This window comes from Dasypus novemcinctus, chromosome 8, assembly GCF_030445035.2.
Source record: "Dasypus novemcinctus isolate mDasNov1 chromosome 8, mDasNov1.1.hap2, whole genome shotgun sequence".
Lineage (NCBI taxonomy): Eukaryota > Metazoa > Chordata > Mammalia > Cingulata > Dasypodidae > Dasypus > Dasypus novemcinctus.
This window is the reverse complement of record NC_080680.1, coordinates 24,370,285-24,390,774: the sequence shown is the minus strand read 5'-3', so window position 1 is coordinate 24,390,774 and position 20,490 is coordinate 24,370,285. Positions and strand designations below refer to the sequence as shown.

The window sequence follows — 20,490 nt, the reverse complement described above, 5'->3', positions numbered from 1 at the left end:
AAAGCGCCAGTATGTAAAGATACATATAAGCATTGTTCAGAGTTGCAAAAATATGAAAACAAAGTATATACTTCTTCAAAGAGGTAGAATCAATATTAATACTTGATACACCATAGGCCATTATGAAACTTTTAAAAAGAATGAAGTTTTGTTAGTGTACTTGAAGAAGGAATATTCAGATAGTATTTTTATAGAAAAAAAGTAAGTTGCATAGAAATGTTAATAATCCCAGTTTTGTAAAACTATCATCCCAATCCTTAATAACTGTATATGTTTGTAAAATGTGATTTGAATATGGATAAAAGTACAGAAGGCCACATATCAGATTATTAACCCAGGTTACCTGTGTGTGGTGGGCAGGGGACAAGGAAGGGAAGAAGGAAAAGCAAGTAGAAATAAAGTAAAAAGTCCAAATCTCTCCCTCCCCCATCATGTATATTATCTCATTTATAAAGAATTCTGTATACACACATAGAATCTGTGGGGAGAAAGCTAGCACTAAAACTGTGTCTAATGACTTGTAGGAATGTTCAAGATATAGTGTCAGGTGAAACAAAAAGCAATTTGAAGGTGAGAAGGTGATACTAAATGGATTCACTCTATTTGAATACAAACATTCCTATGTATTTGGAAAGCAAGGAAGAATATAGATACTAGTCATTTAACACGGATAATCTCAGGGGTGTTTGGAAAGAAAGATGGAGTGAACAGGGTGGGGAGAAAGATGTTTCCCTTTTAATACATGTATAATCTTAACTTTTTATAAGAAACTGCTATTACTTCTTATAATTTGAAAACCATCAAAAGGAGAAAACAAATATATTGGGGCAGGAGTTAAGTATTTCTTGAAATAAAGAGTTTAGAGAAGAGCTATTGAAGGAATATTGATGAAAATAGAATTAAAAAATTAGTTGGCCAAAAAGTCACACCAGAAATAGCAAAGAGTTTCTTGGAAATGATTAGGGGTATGGAAGATAGCATTTAGAAGATTAAGCAAAACTGAATGTAAAAAAGCAAAGAGTTAAAAAGGAATAAAGAAAAAATAACCAGAGCAAAGAGAAAAAGGAGAACCAACATATGCATAATTGGCAAGAACAAGAGGAAAAAGCCATGCAAATATATTTTCCTAAAATAAAGTCAAATGAGGGGAGTGGATGTAGCTCAAGTGGTTGAATCCCTGCTTCCCATGTACAAGGTCCCTGGTTTGATACCCAGTACCTCCTGAAAACAAACAAACAAAAAGCCAACTCTCACTGGAGCAGATGTGGCTCAGTGGTTGAGGTCCTGCTTTCTATGTATGAGGTCCTGGGTTCATTCCCTGGCACCACAAAAGAAAACAAAACAAAACAAGTCCAATGACTGAAAGGTGCATCAAGTTCCAAGAAATAATGATACAAATAATATTTAGAAATATCTTAGCATATTTTACTTCAGAGATGAAGACTCCTTTGGGCATCTTTACCCTTCTCCTTTCCCACCACGACCACACCAAAAAAAACCCCAACTATTTACATAAGCTTTAAAAAAAATTACTCTTATACACACACAAAAAGGAAAATATAAACAAAATAATTTACTTGATATTCCAAAAACTTTTTTCACATTCAGAATCTTAACTCATTTGATTCAGAGTCATTGATGTTTATGATTTGCCACACAGAGTTGTTCTCCTATGCTATCTAGAGCTTTGGTGATGAGGATTTCATTGAAGAACACTCCACCATTGTCTCTGGAATTTTCTTTTGAGCTGCTGACATCTACTAAGCAAGTCTGATGCTGATGCTTTGCTGGTATCAATGGAAGGTTTTTGGCTCTCAGCCAGGACATGGCTTTTTCTTTGGCTTTTATAATGGGAATATTATTAGGGGAAAATCTTACAATTCCTAGACCATGGCATTTCCAAATCAAAGCACCATCAGAGATGCTTTCTCTCCAAAGTCAGCTCCTGATCATACTGGTGTCCTGCCACATAGTGAAGCAAGATGGCAGCCGATCTCTTCTGAGGCCCACTTTGCTCTCCAGAATCTGTCTTTCGGAGCTCAGCTGTGGGTGACCAGGCATATGGTTTGTCTTTTTCCAGACCTTCTCTGTCAGTCTCAGCTGCTCTACTTTCTTCCCAAGTTCAACTGTGGGCTATCAGGCATTTGGCTTGTCTCTTAAGCTTTGAGGTGCTCCATTGGCCCAGCCTCTTGGGGGCTTCATGCTTCAGCTTCAGCTGCTGGTGCTCCTTGAGTCCCACCTCTCACGTGACTGGGTAAGAATGGTTGCTTCCTCTGTGTCTCCATTTATATCAGACCCAGCAAGAGGGTGGAGACCCAACATGTGTCATACCTCACTGACACAGTCCAATCAAAAGCAGTCTAGTCAAGTGATCTAATCAAGGTCTTAAACTGACTCTAATATAATCAAAGGGTCTCACACCCACAGAAATGGATTAGCTCAAAAAAATAATCTATTTTTTCGATTCACCAAATTCAAACTGCCACAGCCACAGAAAGAGAGAAAATCTCCTAGAAGCTGAGAGAGAAAGCCATAGACAATCAGCCAGAAGCTGAAAATAGCAAGGCCTGGTAGAGAAGGTAGAGACTGGCAGATGCTGCCATTGCGTCCTGCCATTTACATGGCTTTTTGACTAAAACTTTGAAGGGTAGCCATTCTCCAGTTTTGTCTCCAGGAATATAACCAAATTTGCTTATGCATAGGCCATGACAGTTATGCTGCACAACAGTTTGACTCCTTGAAGGGAGATATGGATATTATGCATTCTTATGATACCACATTATTTCTTCAAAATATCATTATCCCTCCTTATGAGAGGATAATTCATCCACCATTGACCTCATCTCATCATTATAACTTGCTTTGGCAAATGGAATGTAAAGGGTACCACTTCCTAGCAGAAGCTTTAAGAGCTATCATGTGGTACCCCCCTACTGCTTTTTCTCTCTTCCATAAGACCAGCATGGCTCACATAAGGGTTGCTCCTTTAGCCTGGATCCTGTAAATGAAGATAATGGAGCACAGCCAAAATTGACCCTCAATAAACCTGTATGTGAGTGGAAAAATGAGAACTTTGCTTATAAGCCACCAAGGTTTGGGGTTGTTTGTTAACTGCAGCATTACTTAGCTCAAGCTGACTGATAGAACTCTGTAAACACAAGGGATCTAAAACTTGGCTTAGATATGGTTTAAGCACTCTACTGAGGGACTCCTGATTTCTGCAGGACTTCCTGAAGGTAGGCTCTGTGTAGGTGACTGAAGATTGGTCTTCCTCCAGGCGAGAGGAGGAAGCCTATTTCAGGCCAGTCAAGGTGAATGCAGAATGAGCTCACCCGAGATGTGTTTAAAACTCCAGACCACTAAGATAAAGACTCATTCAGGACACTATGAGGGTGTGGCTAAATCATAGCCCAGTTGTTGGGGGCTGCCATTTAGATCTGTATTTTGGTGAAATGCTCAGAAATTCCAAAGCCAGAAAACATTGCTGGGACTGGAGAGAAGATCCCACTTTGGGACATCATAGTAGTTTCCAGTGGGGAAGGGATGGGGAGGGATGCGGAGGAGATGGTGCTGTTGATCAGATGGATCCATTTCTGTTTTCATTCTTTCCTTCCAATTCAAGATGGAGTTATCAATCTATGGAGAAGAGCTTTTCTCCTCCCCACAGCAAGAAATTTCGTCACCTGTACTCAGAATTTCTTTGGAGAAGAGACTAAACTCAAAACTCATTAGGGATCCAACTGCAGTTAAATGTTGATGGAGTCAACAATTTGCAACAGCCCTTCAAAGAATACAGGCTGTGGTTTCCTCCTGGGACGACTGCACTGGGACCCTTGGCGACAGTGCTGTTGGAAAAGCAGAATGAAGCAATTAGTTGAGCCTTACGTGGGGGAAACTGTAGACAAAAGATGACACACAGAAACTAACAGAGGGCAAGAAGCCAATTTTCTCCCCCATATTATGGCTAGGGTGGCCCAAGGACAGAGGCATAAGGTAGGTAATTTTGGTTTTCAAATCCTGGATGACCTCAAGGACTCCCCCTATTTCCTTCAGAATAAACAAAAGAAGCATTGAATCAATCCTAGTAAAAACACTTTCACATTGAGGAAGGCAGATGGGGTAGGGGATATTCCTTTTGGAAATCAGACTGTGCAAGGTGGGAGTGGCCAGCATGGGTCACAGATGGCCCCTCATCTATTCAAGCCCATCATCACGTTGGCAGGATGATGTATGTGGCTCGATCCCCTTGAGAAGAAAGGGAGTAGGGAGAGAAGGGTCATAGTAAAGGTCATAGGTTACAGGCAGATAGACCTGAATCTGTACCTCAATTCTTTAAGCCACACATTTTAGCCCCCATAACCTTGGGTATCAGTTTGATATGGTTATGAATTCTAAAAATAGCTTTTGGATTATGTTTGTAATCTGGTCTGTACCTGGGCATGATTAAGTTATGATTAGGACTTTGATTGGGCCGCCTCATTAGGGTGCCTTAGGATAAAAGGCATGGCAAAAGACAGAATTGGGGGGGTTTTGGTGTTGGAGTTTGATGCTGAAGCCTTAAGCTGGATCCCCGGGGAGTAAGCTCATAGAGAAAAGAGAAGCCGGCCCCAGGAAGACAGGAACCCTGAACCCAGGAAGAAGCAAGCCATGGGAAAGAAGGAAACTTGAACCCAGAGAGAAGCAAGACTCTGGAAGGGAGGAACCCAGGAAGCCTGAACCCTCACAGCCATTGGCAGCCATCTTGCTCCAACATGTGAAAATAGACTTTGGTGGGGGAAGTAACTTATGCCTTATGGCCTAAGCTTATCTCTAAGCTCCTACCCCAAATAAATGCCCTTTGTAAAAACCAACAAATTTCTGATATTTTGTACCAGCACTCTTTTGGCTGACTAATACAGAATTTGGTACTGAGGAGTGGGAAGTGCTTTTGCAATTACCGAAATGTTGGAATGGTTTTATAAATGGGTAAGGGGTATTTTTTGGAGGGATTGTGAGATGCTTGTTGGAAAAGACCTAAATTGCTTTGCAGAGACTGTTGGTAGCAATATGGAGCTTAAAGGTTTTTTTTGATAAGGCCTTAGAAGGAAATACTTGTGAGAGAGATGCTAAAGAGACTTTTTATGATGCCTTAGAAGTAATGATGAAACTATTATTTGAAACTGGAGAAAAGGTGATCTGTGTTTTAAAATTGCAGAGAACTTAGCAAGATTAACTTCTGGTGTTTTATGGAAGTCAGAATTTGAAAATGGCTAGCCTGGGCATTTAGATGAAGAAATTTCCAAAGTAAAATGAGAGAATGTGACTTGGCTTCTGCTTGCAGCTTTTAACAAAATGCTAGACAAGAAAGATATACTGAGGATTGAACTGTTGGGCAGAAAGAAAACAGAAACTGATTCTGGAAATTCTAAGCCTCTGGAAATCAAGCTACCAGATGAAAGTACCCCACTGTAGGACTTAACTGAACTTGGAACTGATAAATTGAAAATGCAGTTATGTCGGAAAGACCTGTGGAAAGTCTTACTGTCTGGTGGCTTGGACCCCTGCTTCCTGCATGCTAAACCAAAAAGGTTTTTGAGAGAGCTGTGTAGCAGTTTGATATGGTTATGAATTCCAAAAATAGATATTAGATTATGTTTGTAATCTGATCTGTACCTGGCACGACTGAGTTATGATTAGGGTGTTGAGTCCCCACCCCTTGGTGGGTGGAGACTCACAGGTAAAAGGCAAGAGATAGAAGAGTTGAGGGTTTTTGATGTCAGAGTTTTGCTGTTGGGTTTGATGCCGAAGCCTTAAGCTGGAGCCCTAGGAAGTAAGCTCACAGAGGAAAGAGAAGCCAGCCCCAGGAAGAAGCAATCCCTGAAAAGAAAGAAACCTTGAACCTAGAGAGAAGCAAGACCCTGGAAGGAGAGAACCCAGGAAGCCGGAACCCTTGCAGCAGCCAGGAGCCATCTTGCTCCAACATGCGGAAATAGACTTTGGTGAGGGAAGTAACTTATGCTTTATGGCCTTGTATCTGTAGTTTCCTACCTCAAATAAATACCCTTTATAAAAACCAAACCATTTCTGATATTTTCCATCAGCACCCCTTTGACTGACTAATACAAGCTGTATGAACAAAAACACTGTCAACTTGGACTAAAAGGGACATGGAAAGGAGAGATTGAAGGAGAAATAGCTTTAAGGGGAAAGCCATGGAAGCTGAGATCTGGAATTAAGACATCACCTTGGGCCAAGAGAGGAACCCCACCCATGTGTACAGAGAGGGTGAGTTTGCCCCAGCAGTTGAAGAGGGTGGATGTTACTGTCCATATTCTGGGAGAGTTTTGCTGCCCCAGGATACAGAAAGGGTGGGGCACATTCCCCAATGATTATGGTAGTTAAGGTCAGCACCCCACAGGTCTGAGAGGGGTGGACCTTCTCAAATGTTAGGGGAGGTCAGGTGGTCAAGTCATTGCTCTGAGAGAGTTGAGCCTGTATGCCAAAGTTTAGGGGGAATATTGTCTTCATGTCACTGTATGAGAAGGGTTAAGACTCTAACCCAAAGATTGGGTAAGGTGTGGCAATCACACCAACACTCTTGGAGGGAGAGGACTGGAGCTTGGTCGACACCCAGATGCTTGATGAAGGTGGAACCAAAAAAATGGCTGTTGGGCAAGCCTGTGGAAAGGGTGGGTCCCCATATGGCCCCAAGGAGAAGAAACCATCTTCTTAAGAATGACTCTCAGACTTTGAAGTCAAATAGAGGATGCCGTGAAGGTTTACTGAACTGTAGAGGACCCATGACTCATGTTTCCCTCCCAATTTCTCCTTATTGTAATGAAAATGTTTGTACTTTTTCTCTCCATTTGTGTACTGAAGACAGATAAATAGTTTTGTAAGTTTCAGAGGTCTATAGCAGAGAGGACTTTGCTCCAAGACAAACTGTATTTCTTTAAATTAATTGTAATATGATTTAGTACTTGCATTGTTACTGATTTAAAGTTTTTTCGAATATTATAATGTCTTTTTGGAATTCAGAGGGTGGAGTGTAGTAGTTTGATATGATTATGAATTCCAAAAATAGATATTGGATTATGTTTGTAATCTGGTCTATACCTGGGCATAATTAAGTTATGATTAGGGCTTTGATTGGGCCATGTCATTAGGGCATTAAGTCCCCACCCTTTGGTGGGTGGGGACTCACAGGTAAAAGAAAGGCAAGGCAAAGGACAGAGTTGAGGGGTTTCTGATGTTGGAGTTCTGATGTTGGGGTTTAATGCTGCAGTCTTAAACTGAAGCCCCAGGAAGTCAGCACATAGAGCAAAGAGAAACAAGCCCCAGGAAGAGAGGACCTGAACCAGGAGAAGAACACAGAAAAATAGAGACAGCTCCTTAGACATGGCAGAAACCCCGGGGAGAGAGACAGAACTGATCACCTGATAGTCTACAGCTGATCTTGTGGAGAGAGACAAAGTCTAGAAAGCCTTATAGTCTAGAGCTGACCTTGTGAAGAAAACAGAGAAGCTGAGCCCAGAGGAACCCAGGAAGCCTGAACCCTTGCGGCTGTTGGCAGCCATCTTGTTCCAACACATGGCAACAGACTTTGGTGAGGGAAGTAACTTATGCCTTATGGCCTGGTATCTGTAAGCTCCTACCCCAAATAAATACCCTTTATAAAAACCAACCAATTTCTGGTATTTTGCACCAGCACCCCTTTAGTTGACTAATACACCTTGGTTTTACCAAGTACAAAAATGTAATAACGTCTAATTTATATGGTGGTTGCAAGGTTGAAGTGTGCTAATTCATACCATGTGCTTAACACGCAGCTGGGCACATAGTAAATGCTGAGTGATGTGCCCAAGAATTATGGTTCCTAGGCTTAGGTGCGGAAAGTCGAAATGAAGTGTGCTTACAAATGCCATATACTTTTTTGCTTTATTTAGAAGCAATAATAATAGGTGTGCAGAGTGCTTATGTCTGATTTCATGTTTGAGAAGGGAGGACTACAAAAAGTTTGCAATAAAAAGTACATTACCTGCTCAACAGACTTTGACAGCAAGATACGATCTCGGTTGTGTTTTTTGGTACACTGGAGTTGAAGGCATTGCCTAAAATGTTATGGCAGTTGAAGTCCACAGGTGTGCTGGAGAGCATGCCTAGAAATGGAACAGAAGGCCATTTATTTTATTACTTAACGAAGTCTTTGAACTCCCCTTCCACCACATTTAATGTCACAGGATGTTTAACGGCAGCTCTGGCTTTCAGCTTTCTGCAGCAAGTTGGGCTGGATATGCAGGTCTGAGGCACTGGCCCTGAAAACTGTGGGCATGTGAAGTCAAGAGGCAAAGGATGGGCTGCAGTACCTGCGATGCAGGCTGTCATGAAGCAGGCGATGGTCCCTGCAATCAGAGCTCTCACTGCCCCTGAGGCGATGTCTTGCTTTCTGGAAGGAGCCATGGATGCTGAAAAATATGGAAGTATGAGAGGACTGTTGAGACTACTGATTAGCCTTCCAAATTCCCTGTTCCCTACCTCTGAATTGTTCTGGGGCTCTGGTCTCAGGTTAGTCGGTTTTTAATTTAATTTATTTTTAGCTTAGCTGGGAAATTTCAAGATCTAAGAGCTTAGTGATAAACTCTACATCCAGAGAGGCTCTTTGGCCTGGGAGAAAAAGGGTTTTAACTTCCATTATTCCTTAGACTCCTTCTCCAGGTGCCCATTATAAATTTATAAGCATGCAAGGGGAAACCCATGTGTCATCCAAGGTTGGGAGAAGCAACTGTACATTAGAGCAAATTCTTCCTGATGTTAGCTTGGATGTTGACAGAAAAATGACATTGAGGAACAGGGATGAAAAAAACAGTTCCAAAAAGATATCCTGCTGCTACAAGGCCTTTTTTCCCCTGAAATGAATAGAATTACAGAGCAAAATGGAGATATGAAGTACTTTTACAGCATATCTGTTGTTGAACAACATTCTTTTTACTTACTGAGTCCACCAACCACTATTCCTAGGGAACCAAAATTGGCAAAACCACAGAGGGCATACGTGGCAATTATCTCAGAACGAATCTGTAAGCAAACATAGACACAAGATGTTTACATGATCTGACCTAGTTTAATAAATATAGCATCCTAATTGGTTCTCATATTCTGATAACAGATCAATATTGACAAATAAATGCACGGTACTTGGTATCAAATACTTGTTGCTGCTTAGACTCTTTTTTCCTGTCTCCCCTTGAATTTTGAGGGTAGGTGTAAAGGGCCAGTCTATAGATTCTGAAAATTCTTATACAGAGTACTTAGAATTGATAGCTTTGGTATCTACAAATGCTACTGTCTGCTCAATGATAACTTCTGTTATTCAAAACAACCTGGCCAACTGCTATACAGCCAGGCACTGTCCTACTAGTTACTGGAGACATAAAACTGGTCCCAGAGAGTATTCACATTACAATAATTTGAGAAATGACTTATCCAGACAAAAAAAGGCAAAAATACTCAATGAAAAATCGATAAAAGATTTGGATAATTCACAAAGGATGCAAATGGCCAATAAGCACACAAGAAGATGTTTGATATCATTAGTCACTAGGGAAATGCAAATTAAAACCATGATGAGTTACCACCACACATCTACTAGTAGAACTGCTAGAATTTTAAATGACTGACAATTCTGAGTGTTGGAGAGGGTGTGGAACACCTGGAATCCTTATACTTTGTTGGTTTCAATATAAAATGACACAACCTCTTGCAAAACAGTATCATGGTTTCTTGTCAAGTTAAGATAAGAACCTGTATGACCCAGCAATCTTACTTCTAGGTATTTGCTCAGGAGAAATTAAAAACCAACAACAATAAAAAACATATGCCCTCAAAAAGACTTGCATATGACTATTCATAGCAACTTTACTCATAGTAGCACCAAACTGGACACAGCCCAGATATTCCTCAAGAGGCAAATGGACAAACAAATTGTGGAATCCATAAAATGGAATACTACTCTGCAATAGAAAGGGAAAAACCCACCACTATATATAACAACATGGATGCTAAGTGTGACAGTTTGAAGCTTTTGTGAGTCCCAGAGAAGATGACGTTCTTGAAATGAATCCATTCCTGTGAGTGTGGGACCCTTTGATTGCATTGGATTCAATTGGGGGCCTTTGATTGTAGTACTTCAGTGGGCATAACCCAGGATGGGTCTCTTGCTTGAGTCCTTTATAAGTGGGAGAAACAAGCAGAAAGACACAGAGAAAGAAGCTGCCTTTTTACCCTGTCATGTGAGAGAGGACCCCAGGATCTCCTACAGCTGCAGACAGACAGAAACCCTGAGAGGCTAGAGGCTGGAATAGGTGGAGGAACTGAAGCAACGAGGCCCCTGAGAGGCTAGGTCCATGGAGAAGCTCGAAGCAGGTGAGCCTGGAGGAGAAAGCAGACAGAGACCAGCAGACCACCATCCTGACTTGCTGTGTGCCATGAGTCCAGGGTCTGCCAGCAGCTGACTGTTGGTGAGACAACATCACTGATGATGCCTTGATTTGGACATCTTCACAGCCTCAGGACTGTAAGCTCTTACCTAATAAATCCCTATTATAAAAGCCAACCCACTTCTGGCACATTGCATAGGCAGACTTGAGCAAACAAGGACACTAAGCAATTTACAGTGAAAGAAAGAAACTCATTGGTTGCCTGGGAATGGGCTGGGAAGAGGCATTTACTGAAAAAGGGCACGACGGAATTTTTAAAAGGGATGGAAATGTTCTCTATTTTGGGGGTGATGGTGGATACAGAAGTGATGGGTTTGTACACCTAAAATGGGTGCATTTTTATATGTAAATTATAACAGTAAAAAAGGCATACTTTTAAAGGAGTTATATTAATAAAAAGAAAACTCACAGACATCAAAGGAACTTCCTTATAATCTGGCCAGGGTGCATGCTTGCCTTTCTCTGTCCCAGCTCTGACTATTACCATCTGTAGGAATATTAGGATTCCTACTTGGAGGTGGGAGAATGAATAGTTCTTTCTCTGGACACGGGAAGCTGGAAGGCAGGGGTTCATAAAAGTGTGACCATGGTCGGGGGGCTCTATCCCTATAGTCAAGGGGCACTGTTCAAGCCTGATCCCTCTTTCTCAGGTAACTGGCGAAGGCACCCACACGATCAAGGCAATCATTTTCTTTTCCAATATCCTGAATCTATGATTTGATTCAAAGAACAAACCAGGCAAACAGGGGACCTGCCTACATTCTAAAATAGCTGTGCTTTTCTTTTTTCCTGTGCTAGGTAGATTTTTTTTAAAGCTCACATTCAAGGCTCAAGTGGTCCTGGTAGGTTTTTTGTTGATTATAAGGCCCTTCTTTTTCCAATGTTTCTGAGAACTCCTTTGTTGATATTTTCAATCACTGTGCAAAGAGCAGGCAGGAAAAAAATGATGCAAGTCCTTGCGCAGTCACTCATACCTCAAAAAGCAACTGTTTCCCCCTCCCTGCTCATCCCCTGCTCACTCGAGTGCTTTCATTTAGTTCGATTGGCTTCAACAACAGGCCAGCTTATTAAGAAACTGTGGGCAGAAAGATGGCCATAGAGGGTTGACATTCCCTTTCTCCTTTCTGAGGACCTTTGAGAAGGGGATGCACAGATGCAGCCACAGATGGGTTTTATAAGAACATGAAGAGGAAAGGAGGTTGAAAGGAAGACTTTCCCTATAAATATGCAAGAGGACAGGATGGAAAGAGATGCATTACAGTAGAAAAATAATATATCCTACAGCTCTCCTTGCACCTGAGCAAAGATGCCATATGCCCAAGGACAGTTACTGTGGTGCTATTGACTACAGCTAAATATTGCTCATCAACATGAGACTGGTGAAAATAAATTATGGCCCTGTCGTAAAATAGATTCCTATGCCATATGCTCTGGAAAGGCATCCGAGATATGTTATGAAGAGAAAGGAGGAATTGGGTGGCAAAGAAATGATGGGGAGGATGGCTTCCATCTCCCTCCATAATTTTCTGTACCTTTCCATACCATGGGATGTAGTACATGCAAACAAACCAAGCACTACCTTACCCTCATGAGAAGATGGCGCCATAAAGGGCTCATGCCAGGTACTCTACAGCACACATGTGGTCTGACCTCCTATCTTAGACTGTAGATGGGGGCAGCAATGGGCATAGCTCAGTGGATTTCAGTGGAGGGTTTTGCCTCATGGATCCAAATCTTACACTTCGGTCTTATAGAGGTTTTCCTAGGAGACTGCTGGGACATGCTCACCATTCCTAGTTGGTAAGCAGAAATTGCAGAGTCTTATCCCCATTTCGTGGATGGGAGATCAAAAATTTGGAGAAAGGAAACCCTTTTCCCATTGTGACTCAATGGCAGAAGCCACTGAATTCCTATTTTGAAATGTGCTCTGTGTATTTGCCTAGGGTTTGGCTCACCCCAAACTTTAATCAGCTCTACACATCTTTCTCTACCCTCTTAAAAACTTTCTCATACAACTGCTTGGCACTGCCAGAACTGGGAGGTTGCATTCGCTCATGAACAAAAGTGATTTTCTCCTGGCAAGTGGCAGTGGGGGACAGAAAATATTTCATTTAATTAAATTTGTTGACTTTTGGCAGGGACGCTAACTGGTTTGTGGCAGCATCCAAACAGGGTGATAGGCCAAGTTCCACAAGGTGATGATTTGAAGAATGAAAATGTGAAAAAACAAACCTGCAGAGCCTCTGTTCACATCAGCTGTGTGGGACAAAATGCTCTGACCATACAGTACCAGTCAGGACTCTTGTGGAGTACTGTGTTACATTGGTGTAATACATGGGATTAAATTTGGAGTTTGATTTCTGAGAGGTTGGGAGAGAAGATGGTGGTAGTCAGGGGTGAGCAATCTCAGTTAGAACTTTGGACGGCATGCTTTCCCTTCCCTATCCTTTCAACACCAAATTAGTGTCTGGGATGTTAATTCCAAATGGATTGCTTCAGTGAGTCATGGTGGTGGTCAGAAATTTTCACCATCTCCTTAAGAGTTCCCATGTGTGATGCTTCTGTCCTTCACAAAAAGTTGGAGACTCAGCTGCAAATATCCTAAATATGGCCCCTTCTTTTGTTCCCTTTCCCCATCAAAGCCCCGGCAGGTATGAGCACTGACTTGAAGACTATGAACCTGAAGTGCTGACATAACTATATGGTGTCAATTTTTGAACCACAGACCAAGTTACTTCTCTCCCCTCATGTGCGTGGAGAGGAGTGACTGTGCCTCATTCTCTCTTTTAAGATGTCCTGGCACTGGGCTGCATTTGGACATATTTTCAGCCTTCACAAATGCCCCAGGGTAGGATACTTTCTTGGCCCCTAGATTATGAGTCCCAGGAAGCCAGGAGCCTCAGGACTCATTGAATGATGTGACCTCAGAGCCTAGCACAAGGCACAGAGGAGGAGGTCGATAAAAATTTGCTTACTGACTGATTCCTGTCCCAGCTTCATGTGACTCTGCAACAGCCTGTCCAGTGCTCAAAAGTAAATGATCACAGTGGTAAGAATCGGCTGTGCTCCTACACATGCATGGGCACGCAAGAGACACATGGGCAGATGTGGATACACATGGACACACACATGATACATTCATAGACACAGACACATAAAATTCAGCATAACTGAAAATTATGAGGTGCTACACACAATGAGCTAGGTACACGGCACAATAAGCTCCATGAAATCAGATTTGGGGTCTATTTTTCTGTTTGATGTATGCCAACGACCTCTCCTAGTGCCTGACACATAGAGGTACCAACAAGTATTTGATGAATGGATGCCTGCGATGAAGTGTGTCAAAAAATCAAAACAACTACTCACCGATAAATATTGTTGCTCACCATTCACAAATTTGGGTCCAGCTGCTTCCCTCAAATTGATCAATTTTGAGAGGTGCTCATAAGCCACAAATTCATTGAAGAATGTCTTATAGCCTATGAGTTTGCCAACCATAAAGCTGTCTTGCCAGTCTACTCCCATCATGAACGAAAAGGGCATGAAGATGTAGGAGCATATTAGCTACAAAACCAAAAGTGGATACTTTATTAGCTGAGCAGTGATTTGCATCCAGTGCTTCAGTCACATCCCAAGCTATAAAATTTTTCTTGCCCCTGTCATGTCCCTTTTAGGCATAGAAATTCTTTCACATTCTCTTGCCCACTGGATCCATCAGGAGTCAAGGTTAAAACTGGATCATTTGGCATAACCTGGAATATTGGGCATGGGGTCAGGAACAAATGAATATGTACTGGGAGGAGGTGACAGGAGGCAGAGAAAAGCGGTTAAGGAGATGGGGGCAGTGTTGTATCGCAAGCTGGGACAATGTGTCAGAGTATCTAGGTATCTAGCAAAATGGAAGGCATGGTAGAAGTATACCTCAAAACTCAGTTGTGGGTAGCCAAGCATGTTTCCAAACCAGGACAGGGCTGAATTTACAAAAGACAACAGAGCCAGGAAGGCAATCAGATTCACAGCGATGTTTGCCACCAGGCTGATAGATGAGGATGCTCCCTGTGATGCGGCTTCCAGCAGGTTCCTTGAATCCCTTTATCAAAAAAGGATAAAGTTGAGTTGTCAGTGGGTGGCCATCACAGGTGCAGGCATGGCATAATCAGCGCTCATTGGGAGGAGGGGCAAACTCTCAGGCCAATACACTCACCGGAATTCCATACAATTTTTGCACTTAAGTGGTGGGCGTATGTGTGTCTGCCATGTTACTCTTTTAATCTGAGGTAATTTATAATTTAAAAAAATTTGTAAAAGAAAAAAATGTGGGTTTTGAATATTTTTATTAAATATCAAGTAGCTACCGGAGAATATTTATTAAAATATAGGATATGTTTTATAGTATACATAAAATTTTAAACTATATAAAAATAAACTGCATATATATATTGTATTTTATAAAATATTCTCAGTATGTATAATAACAGAACAAGGGAGGCCTGGTATCTATCACTTCATTGAAGAAATGAAATGCCACTACTGCTGGTGGACCCCCGTGTGATCTTCCTTAATCCTATCCCTTCCTTCTAATCTCAGAGTACCTACCTTCCCAGAATTTGTTTTGCATTCTCTTTCTTTTACAGTTTTCCTACATTTTGTATTCCTGTGTAATCTATTGTATAACTTCACTTTAAAAAAAAATTTTTTTAGGGGGTATCAGGAATTGAACCCGGGACCTTGTGTGGGCAAAACAGGCACTCGACTACTGAGTATTGAGGCACTCTGCTAATTACATCTATTTTTAAGTTAACAAGTAGAATCATACCATATATATTCTTTGGCAACTTGCTTTTTCACTCATTGAATATTATATGACAATGAAAATGAGTGGGAAGGTGGACTTGGCCCAATGGATAGGGCGTCCACCTACCACACTGGAGGTCCGCGGTTCAAACCCCAGGCCTCCTTGACCCCTGTGGAGCTGGCCCATGCACAGTGTGCAAGGAGTGCCGTGCCACGCAGGGGTGTCCCCTGTGTGGGGGAGCCCCATGTGCAAGGAGTACACCCTGTAGGGAGAGCCGCCCAGTGTGAAAGAAAGTGCAGCCTGCCCAAGAATGGTGCTGCACACAAGGAGAGCTGACACAATAAGATGTGCACCAAAAAGAAACACAGATTCCTGGTGCTGTTGATAAGGATAGAAGTGGTCACAGAAGAACACACAGCGAATGCACACAGAGAGCAGACAACTGGGGGGGGGGGGTGTGTGGGAGGGTGGGGAGAGAAATAAATAAAAATTAAATCTTTAAAAAAAAAAAGAAAATGAATGAACTCCACCTACACACAAACAGGCAACAAATCTAGAAACGTGTTGGTTGATGAATTCTGCTATTTAATGAAATCCCTTTGAACAACCTAAATCTCTTAGTCCTTTCCCACTTTTTTTTCTTTATTTTATATAGAGGAAAAAAAGCAAAACAAAAAGAGGCCAAGAATATCTATATCACACTCCTTTTCCCTGAAAAAATAGGTTTCTGGTCTTCTCCTCACCCAATTATATCTGAAGAGTCCAGAATTGCAACAGTCAAACTAAGGCTCAATGAACACTATGCTGTATTTATAAGGATCTTTCTTTATAATGAACAGCCAAGGAATGTACTGAAATAATGGCTCCCAGGTGTTTAGAAAGGTTTTCCTCAGGTGTTGAAACAAGAATTTTTTGGAAGACGTCTAAATTTTCACAAGGAAATGAAATTTGCTTTAATACCACCTTCCACTCGGCTGTACTTTGAATTTGCACTCCCTCCCCCCAGCCCCTAGCGTCCCTAAGTAGGTGAATGTGCTCACTTACCGATTTTCCATTTTCATGGCATTCTTGAGGGTTATTTTAGGAGTTTCTGTTTCAGGCCAGAAGAGTTTAGCAACAGCCAGGGACGCGGGTGCTGACATAACCGAGGCGGTTAGCAAGTGGGAGGATGAGACCTGGAATTTCAGAAGAAAGAAAATTAAACTTGGGCTGAAGCTATTCTGTTGTGTTCGTAAAGAATGGCCCAAAAGCCTTATAAAGAGAGAGACAGGGTAGGAATTGATTGTTTGCCAGAGAATGATGTTTCCTGTGTTGTAGGTTGAACTTTCAAAGAAGACTCCTTCCCCTCTCCTTCCCCTCTCTGCCGTCCTTTAGAATGCTCACATACAAGGCCCATATTTCATTATGTCATCGATATCTGGAGGGTGGGGTGAGGATACATGGTTCACATGCAGGCAAGGACAGATGTCTCCTGAAATCCCTTGTTCTTTTACACAGTCCCTTTAATCTGTAAGCTCTTTCTAGTTTCCTCATTGCAAGTCTACTTAAACCTCCCCGCCCCCCGCCCACCCCATTCCATCCGCTTCCCCTCCTTCTGTTTCTGGACCTTCTTCCCTATATTTTGCTCCCCCCTTCCCATTACACCTAACCCACTTTTGAGGGCATCATCCCTACGGTGGTGATAGAATGAGTTATCTGAGGAGCTATTCAAATGTTTATTCCTAACCCACCCTGGACTTTCTCTCCTCCCCTCTTCCTACAGATTGGTTCTCCAAGGCCTGGAGTGAGCTCACCTATCCGGTAAGAAATCCTCATTCCCGGCACCACATGGAGTTGTTTCTGTGTCATGAAATTTCTCTCCCGGGGTTATATTTATGTGTGGCTCGTAAGCTAAGTGCCTGGGGACACGGTCACTAGTTAAAATACCACAGAGCACCAGCTCTCACACATACAATGGAATCTAAGGAGTTTTAAAAAATACTGATGCCTGGCTCTCACCCAAAGAGATTCTTACTTAATCACTCTGGGGTAGGGCCTGGGCATGGAGATTTTTAAATAATCCCCACATGATTCCAACATTCAGCAAAGTTTGAGAACTGCTGCTCTGGATCAGGGATTGGCCAGACAGAAAGCGTTTTTGGCTCTTCCAGACACAGTTCCTCAACTTTGTAGCACAAAAGCCAGCAAAGACCAAATGAATAGGAGTGGCTGTGTTCCACTACAACACTTATTTAAAAAAACAAACAGGAACGATCCAGATTTGGCCCATGAGCCATGGTCTGCCTACCCTTTGGTCTAGATCTCCTTTACTCGTGGCAGTTATAATTGTTTTTACATATTTAAATGTTCAGCCAAAGTAACTCCATCATATGATTTCCTTCTGCTGTGGGTGGCTATGACTCACATTTAGATGCAGTGGTAGGAAAGTGAAGCCCAGAAGCTTCTTGGGGTCACTCTATTCAAATGCCACAGCAACGATGACCAATTACAGAGGGAAAGGGACAATTTCTTGGCCTCCTTTTCCACCAGCAATGAGAAAGAAAAAAGAAAGAACAATAGCAAAGAAAGATGAGATTGAATTATCCATAAGTTAATTCCAAAGCATTCTTACCCCAAAAGAAATGTATGCCCCTAAGACACTTCCAGCAATTGTGGCGAACCCGGCGGTCATGATCGCGTGGAGCTCGGACCTGGTGACGTACGGTAGATAGGGGCGGACCAGCAGTGGCGACTCGGTCTGGGGACAAAGAAGGGCAACTACTGATGAAATCTTCCCCTTTAAATCTTAGGGTCCATCTGGCTCCTACGAGAATCCGTTTTCTAAAGCTCTTGTTCTAAGTGTGGTCCTTCAGTCAGCTCCATCAGTATCACCTGGGAACTTGTTAGAAATATAAATTCTCAGACTTACTGAATCAGAACCTCTGCGGTGGGATCTGGCTACCTGAGTTTTAAAGAGCCCTCCAGGTGATAATGATGCGGTCAAGTTTGAGAAGTCACCCTATTGACTTCTTTTTTTTTTAAAGGTTTATTTATTATTTATTTTCCCCCCTTCCCCTGCTGCTTTTGCTGTTTGTGTCATCTTGTCTTCTCATTTTCTCTCCTCTAGGATTCAATCCTGGAGACCTCTGACGGGGAGAGAGGTTCCCTGTCAATAGCGCCACTTCAGTTCCTGGTCTCTGCTGAACTTCACCTTGACACTTCCCATGTCTCTCTTTTGATGTGTCATATCTGCTGTGTGACTCACTTGTGGGGGGCGCTGGCTCACCATGTAGGCACTTGTGCAGGCACTCATGCAGCACTGGCTCACCCTGTGGGCACTCACGTGGGCCCTGGCTTGCCGCACGGGCACACTTTCTCTTCCTCTTTTTCACCAGGAGGCTCTAGGGATTGAGCCCAGGTCCTCCGACATGGTAGGCACAAGCTCTATCACTTGAGCCACACCCACTTCCCCCTATTGACTTCTGAGTTACCATTGTGAGCTCTGGGTCCTTGTGCACGTACAAGCGTATGTAAATTTGGAATGTTTGCCAGTTTACATATGAGCACTCCACCTGGCCTAGGGCTGGATGCTGCTGTGCCATGGGACACCCTGTACCTGGTACCCTTTTCTAATGGTTGGAACATCATTGGCCAAATAACTCTGCTCAGTGGCCTGGCCTGATGGACTGGTGATCAAAATGTATGTGAATTTCCATCTTCCACCTGGGGTTGGGTTCCAGCAAACTGTGTTTTCAAGAAGATTTAAACAAGAATTACCTTCCAGGTGATTCTGATGCACGCTCATGTTTGATAATCCATCCCACTGATGTCTGACAGCAGAGGGAAATTAGGGACATAGGTATAAAAATTACCAGCAATAACATGTACAGGTGCCCAGAGGCCCTTTCGTAATTGAGAATCAGAGCTGCTCTTCCCCTCAGTGTAGGAAGGAACCGGAGAGAGCATAGTTGGAGAGATTTGAATCCCATTATGGAGGCCTGGGGGTCTGTAATGTGGGCCACTCCATAAATAATAGCTGTACTTTTAGCATATTAACTGCCAAATTGAGCACCACAGAAGCATTGTGTGCAATTTTACCATTTCCCCCTCATTATTTCTAATTGTTCTGAAAGACGGAACGTGTTGAGCCTCAATTTATGGATAACCCAGTCCCTGAGTCTTCTTACTCCACAGGTAGAAGTAATCAACTCAAGATGGTGCCCTAATTAGTCCTGGGAGAGTTTATGACTATAATTATAAAAATTTCAACTTGGAGGGAAGGAAATATGGGCCTTGCTCTAAAGACTACACTCCAGGTGAGTGAACAGAGCAGGACTTGAAAAGGAGGCTCACCTGCCTTGAGAGGTAGTGAAACTGGGATTGGGGGCTGTGGATTTTTCTGGGTGACTTCATTTTTGCTTCAGATCCAATTTCCTGGGGCAGTGGTGTTGGCAGGCATGCACATTCAGTTTCCTTGGCGTGTGATTCCATTCTGCCTAAAGCTACCCATCCTGAGCGAGGTGTTTGTTATTACCGCTTCTTACTCGTGGAACCCCTAGGAGTGCTAATTTGAGGGACACACTTTGGCACCATATTTTTTCTTTAAATGGGTTTTGAGAGCATTTTTCCATGTGGTAGATCAGAGTGGTGAAAATCACAACCTAAAAAACCCGTCATCATTTTTCCTCATGCTCATCAAGGACAGATCTTTGGCCAGTTCAGGTAAGTTGACAGTGAGCTTTGAGTATTTATACAGCAATGAGGTTGATGGAAAGGCTTTCCTGGTCTCCTCCTTTGCCACAAAACAAATTCTAGGTCAGTATTACTGTGCAGAATGTGAAGCTTCCTGTTGCACATTTGCAGTTTCAAAATAAACGGTGAACACCATTCGAGCAGAAGCTCTCCTAACCTCTGGACGGTTGCCAGAGATCAGGTAGATTAGGAAAATGGGACTGTTAGAGGGGATTTATCATCTAAGAACTGCTCATCACCCTGGGACAGATCAGAGGACACATCTTTTACCATGACTGTGAGAAATAAATTCAATAATCAGAAACTATTTGTGGAGAATCTATATGAGAAGGCCCATGCTTTGCTGAGAATATTCAGTCTTCCTCCTCTATGAATTTTTGAGAACCCAAATTCCAGAGTAGGACACACAGGTTCTTGGAAGGGATGGCTGTCCCTCTTTCTTATTCCACTTTATGGAAAGAAACCATCCACTTCAGCAGGATTTTT

At 42.5% G+C, this 20,490-nt stretch overlaps 1 protein-coding gene across 1 annotated transcript in view; it reads right to left on the bottom strand.

The window, feature by feature from the left end:
- Positions 1–1,553: 1,553 nt before the first annotated feature.
- SLC28A3 (solute carrier family 28 member 3) overlaps positions 1,554–20,490 on the bottom strand; it is a 61,124-nt gene continuing 42,187 nt past the window's right edge. Inside the window, exons 11-18 of the mRNA XM_004449452.4 lie at positions 17,885–18,010; positions 16,318–16,448; positions 14,400–14,568; positions 13,845–14,042; positions 8,973–9,054; positions 8,346–8,444; positions 8,018–8,138; positions 1,554–3,845 (exon numbers count right to left, since the gene is read on the bottom strand). Of these exons, the coding sequence (XP_004449509.2) occupies positions 3,719–3,845; positions 8,018–8,138; positions 8,346–8,444; positions 8,973–9,054; positions 13,845–14,042; positions 14,400–14,568; positions 16,318–16,448; positions 17,885–18,010 (1,053 nt within the window). The 3' untranslated portion in view covers positions 1,554–3,718. The remainder of the gene's footprint in view (positions 3,846–8,017; positions 8,139–8,345; positions 8,445–8,972; positions 9,055–13,844; positions 14,043–14,399; positions 14,569–16,317; positions 16,449–17,884; positions 18,011–20,490) is intronic.